This window comes from Neovison vison, chromosome 3 (assembly GCF_020171115.1).
Source record: "Neovison vison isolate M4711 chromosome 3, ASM_NN_V1, whole genome shotgun sequence".
NCBI lineage: Eukaryota > Metazoa > Chordata > Mammalia > Carnivora > Mustelidae > Neogale > Neogale vison.
In genome coordinates, this window is record NC_058093.1 from 143,011,789 (window position 1) to 143,024,655 (window position 12,867).

Sequence of the window (12,867 nt, forward strand, 5' to 3'; positions counted from 1 at the left end):
GCTGGAGGAGGTATCCGCTTGGCCAGAACTCTAAGATGGGTCAGTAGTGGTTCGTGGTACAAACTCGATTTGAGTCTACGACTTCGTAAACTCAAGTCCTCTCTGAGTGAAGACCTCCTAGTCTTAGAAAGTTCTCCTCTAGGGTCCTAGAAAAAGATGGGGTGGGGTGGCGAGGAGAGGACCCTCATCCCTCTTCAAGCCCAGGAACTACAACTTGGTTCAGCGGCCTTTCCCCCACGCTGCACAAGCGTGGCTAAGAGGCCTGGCTCCACACGGCCAAAGAATCCGGGCTCTCTTTTTGTTGGTGGGGCCAGCCTCAGGGGATCTGACTCCCCTGAGGAAATCCGTGGCGTGTAATGCCTAATTTATTTTGGAAACTACACTTCTAAGTAAAAAAAAAAAAAACCCACCCAAAAAACAAAAATACAAAAACAAAAAATAGGGAGAACCAAGGAAAGCGAAGAAGAAGCAGCGCACAGGATCACGAGGCCTGCGAACAGCCCCAACCTCAAGACCCTTTACGGTTCGGCCCCACGCGCGACACCAGACTGAGCCCAACCACCCGCCTCCGATCCCGGAGGAGGCGTGGCCCGCACGCGCCGCCATCTTAGGTGCCTCTCTAGGCGCTCTGTTTACTACTCTATGGCCGCTCGCTCCCGCCCCGCCCCTCCCCAGTCATTGTCTGGAGGAGCAGCCGCGGCCGCAGCGCCTTCTCTTTATAAGCCCGCAGTGCCCGGATGTGAATGGATTACAATGTATCTTTCAGGGAAACCTATTATTATCAATGTGACTCCACGGGGGAGTCAATGGTGATGATGATGAGGAGGAGGAGGATGATGATGATGAGACACCTCTAAACTTGGAACAAGTTTAAGACTTTATAAGAGGAGAAGAAAAAAAACCCACCAACAAGATTTGTTTGAGGAAAAATTCTAACTATCCTGTATTGATTTTTTTTTATAAACAATAAGAAAAAGTTGTTGGATTTTTTTTTTTAATGATTTCTTTTTTGGGGGAGGGAATTTTGTTGCAGTTTTATGGTGGAAAATGCAAAAACCAGAGCCAGGTGCATAATCTTGTATTCTGTGGATATCCCTGGAGCAGAACTGAGTACCAGTTAAAATACTTTTTTGGGGGATACACATGTGAGATACTAAGTACTTGCAGAAGATTTTTGTCTTTCTTTTTAAAGTCACTTTCCTTGGAATATTGTGAGCATATTTGTGGCCATTTAAGGTAACGTTACAATTTGCTGTCAGAGTAAACTGTTTGTAATTGAATTTAATTTTTAAAATGTCGATCCCAATGTTTTATTAAAACAAAAGGAACAATCTATTAAATAATTGCCAATGGGAAAAAGTGTGTGCATGCATTTTGTGTATGTACTTGCACATCTAGCAATTACAGGGTTTCTGGAATGTGTATTTTAACACACGTTAAAATAGCGTATGTTGCATATACTGGTTAAAGCACGGTTGTTATTATGAAACGATAGAATTATGAAGCTTAATTTTAATCCTAAAAAGTGATGTGAAAAAGTATGTTTTAAGAGCATGCAAGGCCTGCAATGGTAAATGTTGAATTCAAAACTTATAGTGCTGGCGAACGGGGACTTAGCGTGGCTAGGAACTCAAGTGTAAAAACAAAACAACATCCACCCTCAAAAATTGCCTTTTTTTTTTTTTTTTTTGCGAAGTTTGCAGCTATACTAATCTGTGACTTAAAAGGGAGGGGAAAGAAAGTATGCAATTTAGGTTTCGCCCCCAGTGCAAAACTACCGAAATGAAAATCTCCCCAGCAAAATGTGGTTTGGTTTATATATGGAAAAGAAAAATATTGTTCCTCTTGGCAAAGTCTTTTTGCATCACGTGTATTTGCAGCCTAGTATAAACTTGCTTTGCTGTGTGTGGATGTGTGAGTGAGAGGGAACGAGAGTCAGAGAAAGAAAGAAGTGAGGGGATGTAAACTCGAATAAATTTCAAAGTGCCTCCGATGGATGAAACGAGCAAAAACTGAACTGTTCAGGCTTCAGATTGTAACTGACGATCTGAGGGAAAATGAGGTGCTCGACGAATTTTCGTTTGTATTTTTTTGCGAGGCGGGGGAGGTGTTGAGATTTTTTTGGTGTGTGTGTGTGTGTGTGTGTGTATGTGTGTGTGTGTGTGTGTGTGTGCATCCCAGCCAGCCCGACCCGAGTGAGCCGCGTCTCGCCGCCGGAGCCCCCCCACCCATTTCTTTGCTGAACTTGCAATTCCGTGCGCCTCGGCGTGTTTCCCCCTCCCCCCTTCCCTCGTCCCCTCCCCTCCCCGGAGAAGAGAGTTGGTGTTAAGAGTCAGGGATCTTGGCTGTGTGTCTGCGGATCTGTAGTGGCGGCGGCGGCGGCGGCGGCGGCGGCGGGGAAGGAGCAGGAGCGGGCGCGGGCGCAGGAGGAGGAGGTGGTGGTGGTGGAGGCAGTGGTTAGACATGAACGCCGCCTCGGCGCCGGCGGTGCACGGAGAGCCCCTTCTCGCGCGCGGGCGGTAGGTACCGGCGCCGGCGGGGCTCGGCGGGCTGAAGCGCCGGGCGGCGCGGGGCTGGGGCTCGGCGGCTCCGCACGCGGCTCCGCGCTTCCCGAGCCGCGGGCTCCCGGCTCCCGGCGCTCCCAGAAGAGACACCCCTTCCCCTCCCGCGCCTCTTCCCTCCTCCTCATCTCTACCCCCCCGCCCCCCCCAGCAATGCCACTTGGAGGGACCGATGACTTTGCCAAGGGCCTGACTTTAATTTTTACAACCCTTTCTTTCACAAATTAGGGTGCTGGACAATTACAGGACCCGACCCTCCACTTTGCTCCCCCCCCTTTCGCCGACCCTGTCACCCCTCCCCCTTTGGACGTGTTTTCACTCCAGAGACGCTCATCTTTAATTTCTTTATAGCTACTTTGAAATGCAGAGGGGAGTGGTGTGTGTGAGTGTGTGTGCGTGTGTGTGAGTGTGTGAATGTGTGTGAGGGGGGGTGGGGTGGAGGGTGGGGGGAAAGTTGAGACCGGATCGTTCTGAGTAGTTTCTCTTTTCTCTGTGATCCATTCATTTCTCGCTCTACCTCCTGTTGCATAAAATGATGCGCTGAAGAGCGGCTTTTTTTTTTTTTCCCCTTCCCGGATTTGGTTTTATAGTGGATGTTACCAGTTTTGATCATCTCTTTGGAAATACAATATCAATATCGCTTTTTTTTTTTTTTTTTTTGCTATTGCTGCCTATTCCATCTTAAAAAAAAAAAAAACAAAAAAAAAAACCAAAAAAAACCAAAACCAACAAACTCTCCCATCCCTCCCTCCTTTCCACCTTAATCCCGCCCGCCCCCACATCCCCACCCCCAACCCCCCCAGTCTCCAAAAATCCGATTGTGTTTTCTCCAAGGATTGGGACTGGATTTTCTGATTGCGGTTATTTCCATGTTTCTAGGTTTGTGTGATTTTGCTAAAATGCATCACCAACAGCGAATGGCTGCCTTAGGGACGGACAAAGAGCTGAGTGATTTACTGGATTTCAGTGCGGTAAGAAAGAACGGTGGAAACTAACAACAGCTGTGAAAAACAAAACAAAACAAAACAAAAAAACCCAAACACTTCAGCTAGAAACCAATAGTAGTCTAAAGGACAGGAATAATTTTTAATTGGCTGAATCCTTGGCAAACACGAAGGTCTTTTTGATAAGTTTTTAACTACAATTTTTGGGTGTGATGGACGATTCAGGCTTTTTTTTTTTTTTTTTTTTTTCCCCAGAGTGTAATTACTTGCCTTGAATTCCCTACCCACCGGACCTCCAAAATAATGGAATCTCACCCCAAATGAAAGGACAAACAGACAACCCTAAAACCTGGCTTTATCTGAACATGAGAGTACTCATACTACTTTGCATACTACTTGTTTTATTTTATTTTATTTTATTTTCTGGAAATGGAGAAGAGAAAATAGGAGACCCAGTTGTCTCTTAAAGTTTTAAATTGATGATGCTTTGGGTTCGTAGGACCTGTAGTCCTCTTAGTTGCATCTTTTCCTAGGATTCTGAAAACTCGTGTATGTGTACCGAGCATCATACACTCCTTAGACTCCTTTAGACTGTTTTGGTAAATTTCACAGTCGTGATATCAACACGAAGCCAAACTTACACACTTGTGGAGTTTTACGGCTGTAGTTGGTCCCTCTCCATCCCTTTGCTTCCCTTTCCCAAACCAAGTCCCAGACCTGTCAGGGGAATTAATTCATTTTTAATGCCAGATGAGTTTGGTGTAAGATGCATTTGCAAAGCAAAATAAAAAGAATCCACAAAACACACAAATAAAATCCAAACCGCCTTCTAAGTGGGGCTCTTTCATGTTGCTGCTGCTGCCGCTGCTGCTGCTGCCGCTGCCGCTGCTGCTGCCGCTGCTGCTGCCGCTGCTGCTGCTGCTGCTGCCGCCGCCGCCGCCGCCGCCGCCGCCGCCTCCGCTGCTGCCACTGCTGCCGCTGTTGCTCTTCTGGACCTTCTTCTGGAGAAATGGCTTTCGGAAGTTTTGCCAGGAAACGTAGCCCTAGGCAGCTTTGTAGCCCCCTTTCTGCTTGCTGCACTTTCTCCATTCGTTCCTTTGCTTTTTGCAGGCTCTGACTCAGGGAAGGTGCGCATTATCCACTAGATACGTCGAAGAAGAGGGAAACCAATTAGGGTCGAAATAAATGCTGGAGAGAGAGAGTGAGAGGGAGAGAGAGAGAGAGAGAGAGTGAGAGAGAGTGAGAGAGAGAGTGAGAGAGAGAGAGAGAGTCTTGCTACAAATTGCTCTCATGTTAGAGACGAAATGAGAATTTAGTGCAGGTGGCACTTTTATATTTATTTGGGTTCACATATGACAGGCAAATCCTATACGGGATGGAAATGGACATTGCCACGTTTATGGCCAAGGTTTTCAATATAAAACAAACAACTTTGTTCTTCTCCTTTGTAAAACTAGTGTTTTCTAGAGAGGCCGCTGCCCTCCAACTTGAATCTTGATAACATTATGGGGACTGTGTTTGTTTAAAGTGTAGCAGTATTGCCTAGTGCTGGCAATCTAATGAACCTGAGGAAAAAGGAAAAGGACAGAGTGGTAAAGGGGTTGGGGGGGGAGGTGACTGGTAATGTTAAGCTTGTTTTGGTTTTAAGTTGGATGGTGATGTATTTTACTAAAATGAACCTTTAGCCTAAACTCTTAAGCTGTTTGGTAAGAGTGTGAAAGATCTTTGACAAACTCTAAACGCACAAATGTCTTCTTTTCGACAGTAATATTTCTTTGTTTCTTTTAGATGTTTTCACCTCCTGTGAGCAGTGGGAAAAATGGACCAACTTCTTTGGCGAGTGGACATTTTACTGGCTCAAGTATGTAAATTCTTTTCTTAGCGTGTAGTTCAATGTTCTTAGCTGTTTATTCACTCTGTATATTTTTGGCTCTGTTGAAGTGTTCTGAAAAAGTCATTGAAATTTTAGCCTGTAATGATATGGTTATTTCATTATCCATCAGTAGTATAGCTTACACAAAATGTTATCTTTTGCAAAATTAAAATTGGGGCTTTTTTTTTTAATCAATCAAGGAAACTGTCTCAGAATTTCATTACTTAATTTAAAAGCAATTTTCTAATACAGTTGTAATCAGACATGTGAAGATAAGGCCAGTGTTGACATGGGGAAAATGAATTTATTTCCCTATTTGAAAATAGAGGGGAAAAACTAACTTTCAAAAAAAGGGAAAATCCCTTGTAAATAATATTAATTATTAGGTAATATGTATAATTAACCCTTTTAAAGAAGTGAGCACTTAATTTTGCAGATGAATCCTGCATAGTAAACCCTAGCTGTAAATAGAGAGCCTCTTGCTCTCTGAGAGCAAAATATGAATTCATTTATCTTTAAATTTTCTTTTTGGTGCTTTAGCTATTTTTTCCTCTAAGCATTTCCTTGTGCAGTGAATTTTTGCTCTATTTAAAGTTGCAAATATGGAAGGACTTTTACATTTTATAAATGAAAGGTCTTTGGGTGATGCTTTAAGAAGATGTTAGCGTTATTCACAAAGGAATCTGTGTGCGCAATGATTATCTGGCATCTAAGGAGGAGTTTTAATAGGGGACTCCCTGAAGGTCTCTTATTAAAGTGAAAACTGAAAATATGATATTCATTAAAAAAAAATTTTTTTTTTGGTCCAGTGAATTTCATATAGGAAGGAAGCATACACGGTTGCCTGCTATCTTTTAGGTTTAAGCTTAGATCCATTTACACTTTTTAAGCAGCTGTAGTATTTTAGGAGTTCTGGCAGTGGTAATAACAGTACATTAGACTGAGTACCACTCTTAAGTCAGACTGGTAAATGTTGACATCTTTTAGCTGTGAGATGCCAGTGGAATTTTCTGTTAACTGTTGAATATGATTTCATATCTCTTAATTTTCATTTGATGCTCTGGCAATGACAGAAATCTTTTGATCTTTGTGATATGTATAATTGGTATGCTTCTATAAAATCAATGGCTTTTAAAAGTTGCTCATTTTTGAATAAGTTACTTCTCTTTCTTCTGGCTCCCATAAGACTAAGTTATAACTCCATAATTTGATTTATAATGTTAGAGACCATAAGATGCCTTCTATAAATCTATTTTATCTTTTAAATTTTGGGGTCCACTTTGGTTAAAAGTACTATTGACCATATATTTGTGTTTTGCTGCTTTGGACCCTGTTTTTTTTTTCCATTAAGGGACTTCACATCTTTTGTTGTCTTGGTATTATGCCTTCCAAACTTTGGTATTATATTCTCTACATAACTTTGAAGTACAGATCAGTATAATATCTCTTGCAGACAAATTAATTTTTCTTGTTAGACAGTATCAAAACAGTAACTAACTTTATCTCTGACAGTAATTTTCTTTATGATTTTACTTAAGAAAATGTGTATTCAGCTTAAATCTAAAAGTAGATTATGTCAGAAAGGCCCAGAGATAGACTGCTTTCAAAGTGCAAAAAACTCTTTTGCACTGTGTGAAAACTGATACATTTGGAATAACTTAAGTGTATCAGCTTAGGTATGGTTTAATAAAGTAAAGTAATTTAGGAGCATGAAATTGTGTTGCATTTAAAAAGACAACTGTGCATCTGGTCCCTTTTTTGTGTTCACATTTAAATACAGTCTTTGCTATGATGTTTAAATGTTTACAGAGAGTACAGGCTTGATAAGTATGAATATGTATTAATGCATTTTAGTAAGTGATTATATATTGAACTTACACAGTTCTTAAGACAAATATATCTATCTATCTATACACACAAACACACAAGTACACACACACATGCATAATCCTAGAAGAGACTTTATCCTTAGTAAGACATGTTATGATATTTCTAATGAAGATGCTGCGATTACTTTAAGGTGCTGAACACTAAGTTACAGTGTACCACAGTTGGCAGTTTTCAGGCCCAAATGTTTACTTGTAAAGGTAAAAAAGTGCAGTGGCTATTTTGTTCTGGCAGCTGGATTGAAAATGCAGGGTATTCGTCCACTGTGGTATGTTGGTGACTATAATATATGGAGTACAGATTGTAGTGTTGGTTTTTCTCATCTATTCAAGACATATTTGAACACAGAGCTATTAGTGAAAAAAATGGCTTATATTTCCACTCTACGACAAAGATAAATCTCTTTTAAAGAATATCAAATAGAAAAATCAGTAAAACTATACTTTGCTCTTTAACTGGAAGGATGAATTAGGAAACTTTGGACAGAGAAATAATTTTCTAAATTTGCTGCAGGTTAATATCCATTGTCTTGAGTGGCCTCAGATATCCCTTTCATGGGTAGCTTTGAAACTTGGGTCTAAGAAAAAAAAGACCCAGACTGTAAGTAAACTGTTCATATTTGCACAAAGTGAGGCATGGTGATATTTCATGCATAAAGTTCCCAATAGCTTTTGAATTGATTAATATAGGATGCACCATTGTGGTTTGCAATGTGGGAATGAAAGTAAAGTGTGGCCATATTCCCTTTAATCTTTCATTTCACAAACATGGTTTTCCCTACCACCTTAAGAAATGGTGAGGCTGCTAGGGAGAATGGAATGTAACCTGAGCTACAGCCTGACATTCCCAGGGAGCATTTTTCACATGAAAGGCTTTTGTCAACCCAGGAAAGGACCAGCAGTTTTTGTTTGATGTTTGCAGGTGTTCAGCAGAGAGCACTAAAACAATTCAGCCATGGTGGTTCAGAGCTTCCATGACCTTAACAGAATGAATTGGTGGGCTCTGGAATTATTTTTAAGAAATAGTTGTAACCTATATGGTAACTTACACAAAGGGATTTAATATCCATTATATCATTGTTCTTAAAAACAAACTAAAAACATACACATGCCTGGATGATTGGAAAATTATTCTTGTTAAAAAAGTAGGGTGGCAAAATCACCAAAAGGAAAAAAAAAATGCACCTGGGGCTATAATTCATTTATGAACAGGGGTTTTTATTTTCTGTTTTAACAAAAATATAGTTTATTTGGTTACCTTTGAGTCTTTATGAGCAAAAGAGAAACATACTAGCTTTGGCATCTTTTTAAAAAGTAGTTTTCGAGTTGGGCCACTAAAATGATCTATACTCAAGAACAGCCCTCGTCACATCTGTTACGTATATTTACAGTTCGTCTGTGATGGATATTACATCTTCCTCTCTTAGTTTAAAAGTTGAGCTTCCCCCTCATAACTGTTTAGTTTTACTTAGGTGTTCAGTGTTTGTTAAAGATTGCCAAATGAATGGGTGTTTGAACGATTAAGAGCAGCAGTCAAACTCACCACATCCTTGTTGTGGTCATTTCTGGAAGAGGAGAAACATTGTTTGATGTTCATACAGGTTAGTTAACTTCTGTGCACATAACACCAAAATGACACATCAATTTAGTAAATTCAGGGAGAAAACAATTGATCCAATGGGTGCTTTTCATATCACATAGAAAATTAAAATGGTCAGCATCCTGAATTTCTATCCGTAACAGTTTGAGTTCATGGTTATGGTGTGACAAAAAAAATGTATCTCTCCTTAAAGGCATTTGTTGAAAGAATCATTTAACTGTGTGTTTGTGTGTGTGTATGTGTGTTTGTGTGTGTATTTGTATATATGTGTACGTTTTAAAACCGCCTTGCTATTGTATAGTACAATTCACAATGGTGGTATGGCTTTTTTGTAAGGAGTGGAGTAATCTAGTAGATTTAACAATAAGTAAAGTGGCACTAAACCCATTATACTAGAATCATAGAATTTGGGGGATATCAACCCCTTACGAGTAGACAGCCCAGTGCCTTCCTTGTGCAGTGAAAGAAAGCTGAGGTTCCCACCTGTGCCTTTATTTGCCCTTCTAAAACACAAGTTTTGATCTGCTGATTCTGTCTGGCCCTGCACATCCTTTAAGGGAATAACTCTGGCTCCACTACTCTGTTTTTCTATAATCTGTGTTGCTTAATGGGGTATAGGGTGTGTGTGTGCTGCTACTGCTTCAGCAGGTGCCCTTTGAATGCTTTTTAAGGTTTAGAACTGTATTTTGGATTATTGATCAATCTCTTTCATGTGACCTCCCCTGTGATTATGTGCAAGATACCAAATTGAATTATAAGGTTTGGGTGGGCATGACACTGACAAAATTTAAGTGCTTCTTAATATGTGAAGTGGCGTATTGTGTACCTTATGTTTATTGGATCTTTTGAGTCCTCACAAGAGCCATGCGGTGCAAGGATTGCCATGCTCAGTTCATAGATGAGGAGACTGAGATTCAGAGATGTTCAATGACATGCTCTCAAGGCAGCCAGTGATAAATCAGTTGTAAACCCAGCTCTGCCTAACTCAGTGTCCTTTTTACACATACACACATAGCCTGATATAGATTATTTTTCAAGATTATGTAGACATGAGAATATATTATTGAGGCTTGGCATGTAATATTATTCCTGATCCTTAGAGTAGATAAGCACTTTAAAAAAACGTATTTGAGATAATGGTATAAACCGTGATATTTTTCCTGCCTTAGTATCCAGATAAGCTGGCTTTCTAATTTATGTTGGATTGCATTGTAATTTAGTCTGACTATTATTATTATTATGAGGAGAATATAGGAGATCTTTCGAAAGTTGTGCTTTCCTTCTGTTGTGGATAGACAGTCTGCATGGGTGCCCATGAAAATACTACGTTTTCAATTATTTTTGTGTACCTCATCAAACCAAAAGTTGAGGTAATCGAGCCTGCTCTGTTAATATCTAAAAAATAAAGACTTACTATTTTTAAGTGTTAAAAAAAAGTTTTGCAGTTCATTGTTAGATCTTTGAAACTTAATATTCAAGAACAATAATCCTGAACTCCATCTGTATCACTAAAATAAGCAGTTTGGAAGTTTTGATGTGTCTATTACCAGACATGTGCTTAAAATGTTACGTTTTCTAAATTCAGAAGGAAGAAGCAGTACTCTATTTGACACTGACTTAAGTAAATAAAATGCATTAAACAAGCGTGGGGATCCAAGATCTGTTGAGACAGAAATGCTTAACATTTTTGACAGCATCAGCAAATTATCTTTACCCTACTATTGTAATGAGAAAATCACTTAAATAACAGATGAACAGCTAAGTCACATAAACATATATAATAGAACTATGTAATGAAAGTTTATGCTGTTAATTGCTCGAATCTGTCTTAAATGCTTAGAATCATGGAGCAGTAAAGACTGTCATATAAACAGTTTTGTTTTGAGCTTAAAATTATTCCTTTTTGCTTTCATCTGCTATGATAAACAAAGTAATTTTGTAAGCTTTACAGATCAAACATTTACTCCTAATGGTAAACTACATTTTATATTGGAAGTTTGCAACCTCGTCCAAGGCATAGAGTTGAGTCCTGGTGGCCCCAGGCCTGTGATTTTCAACGTTTAGTATTATGATGCTATTTAGATCTGTTCCCATAAGCCAAGATAACAGATCTCAAGTTGCCTAATAAGGAACATGGTGTGTTTTGAAATGTTCTTCAGTTTACAAGTCTTGAACCAAAATGTTCTTGGCCAAACCTTTAGAATATAAATCTATATGTTGAGTAAGTCAGATCTCGCCCAGATAGAGCATCAAACTGAAGCTAGGTAGGAACAGAAAACAAATCCCCCTTTCCTTATTTTTTCATTTTATGAGCTATATTTTATGACCAGGTGTTAGTCCAAGTTAATTAGATAGCACTAAGTATTAGAGAAAGTATAGCTTATCATAGGGTTGTGTTTTTTTAAAAGGTTATTTATATCAATGGTTTCTTATTACTCTGAATGAAATTTTCAAAGTTGACTACCACCTTTATAAGCTTACACTTGGGTTATCCATTTTCTAAATCAGTGAGCCCATTTAGACTCAATGGTGAGTTTGCACATGGTTTTAGATATATATATACATATATATATATGTATACATATATTTTAAAGATTTTATTTATTTATTTGACAGACAGAGACCACGAGTAGGCAGAGAGGCAGGCAGAGAGAGATGGGGAAGCAGGCTCCCCGCTGAGCAGAGAGCCTGATGCAAGGCTCTATCCCAGGATACTGGGATCATGACCTGAGCCAAAGGCAGAGGCTTTAACCCACTGAGCCACTCAGGCTCCCTTAGGTTGATATTTTTGAACCACATGCCTCCCAATGCTTATGAGAGAAACGTTTGAGAGGTACTCTAGATCTAATCTTTAGAGAAGATTGGTTGACCCTCTGTTATAAGCAATATATGTATCTTTTATTTAGTGTCTGACTTGTTGGAGTAGCAAAAGTGTTGAAAAAAGGTTGTCATGTTTGCTTTCATTTCCAAAATAAATAAAGGCCTAGTTAATCAGCATATCAAATACCCAGGTGTGTTTAAAATCAGTTTATATGGATGAATTTCAGGACCGTAAGAAAGTATTTTATTTAAAGGTGCAGCCACAAGATTGTTCAAATGGATGCTTTTGTACTTTTGTGTGACAATTAACATTTAATGAATGACTTTCTAGACTGCCATTGGTGGTAATTACTATATGTAGTTTATTAACTGCGATCCATTGTTGGATGTGCCTGTATTGATTTGTTTTGCAAACAACTCTTCACATGTTCAGCAGTATTTGTACGATACTTTTCAGAGAACCTGTTTCATTTGCTGATTGCCTCTAAAAATTTTAGCTTACAAATCCTCATGTGCTAAAATGCCTCTTAGATCAGAGTCATTTTAATTGAATTAAAGATTCATCAACTTTTCAGCTATAAAATTTTTGCATTTAGATCCTCAGGGAATCGCAAAGGAACTATACAATATTGATTTTAAAATAACTAATTTATAGAAATTTAGATTTATAAGAGACTTTAGAGATGCTCTGTTATTTTTTAGGTGAAGAGCCAAGGCTTGGAAGGAGTAAGTGTCTTTTGCCCAAATCTTACAGTTGGTTATTGGCTATAATGGGGCAGAAATACAGATGTCCTGACCCGCTGGTCAAGGGACCCCATGCTGCTTTTAATTAAAGTTTGGACTCAATCAGTTGGTACCAACTGTATGTTTCTTAAGAAGAGGAAAACGTGTATAATCTTCCATTTCTGAAAAAATAATAAAAGTTTAGGTTATGGGAGATGGACATCATAATCCAGCTCACTTGTCATCATGTGTTCCAATTTGGCTAAGGCAGTTGACGAATAACTGTTAAAATGTATTGTGTTATTAAAAATAACAAAGTAAGACCCATGATTAAATATCAGGGCTGTAATTTAATCTCGGGGGTTCTGGTGCTGTTCATAAACCATTTGGCTTTTTTCTGTAACAGATGACGTCAAAATACAGCTTGATTGAATTATGACCCTGGGTTCCAGGAGCACCT

The 12,867-nt window shown here is 39.3% G+C and overlaps 1 protein-coding gene across 9 annotated transcripts in view; it reads left to right on the forward strand.

Annotated features, from left to right (window-relative positions):
* The first annotated feature begins 1,082 nt into the window (after window positions 1–1,082).
* Window positions 1,083–12,867, forward strand: part of TCF4 (transcription factor 4) — a 351,089-nt gene continuing 339,304 nt past the window's right edge. For 3 of the 9 annotated variants that reach the window (XM_044242914.1, XM_044242910.1, XM_044242913.1), the window contains exons 1-3: window positions 1,084–1,236; window positions 3,441–3,532; window positions 5,294–5,366. In XM_044242914.1, the coding sequence (XP_044098849.1) occupies window positions 3,461–3,532; window positions 5,294–5,366 (145 nt within the window). In that variant the 5' untranslated portion in view covers window positions 1,084–1,236; window positions 3,441–3,460. Of the gene's footprint in view, window positions 1,237–1,911; window positions 2,063–2,439; window positions 2,520–3,440; window positions 3,533–4,726; window positions 4,827–5,293; window positions 5,367–12,867 lie in introns of those variants that run through there. The other 6 variants (XM_044242915.1, XM_044242912.1, XM_044242911.1 and 3 more) reach the window with 6 other exon arrangements.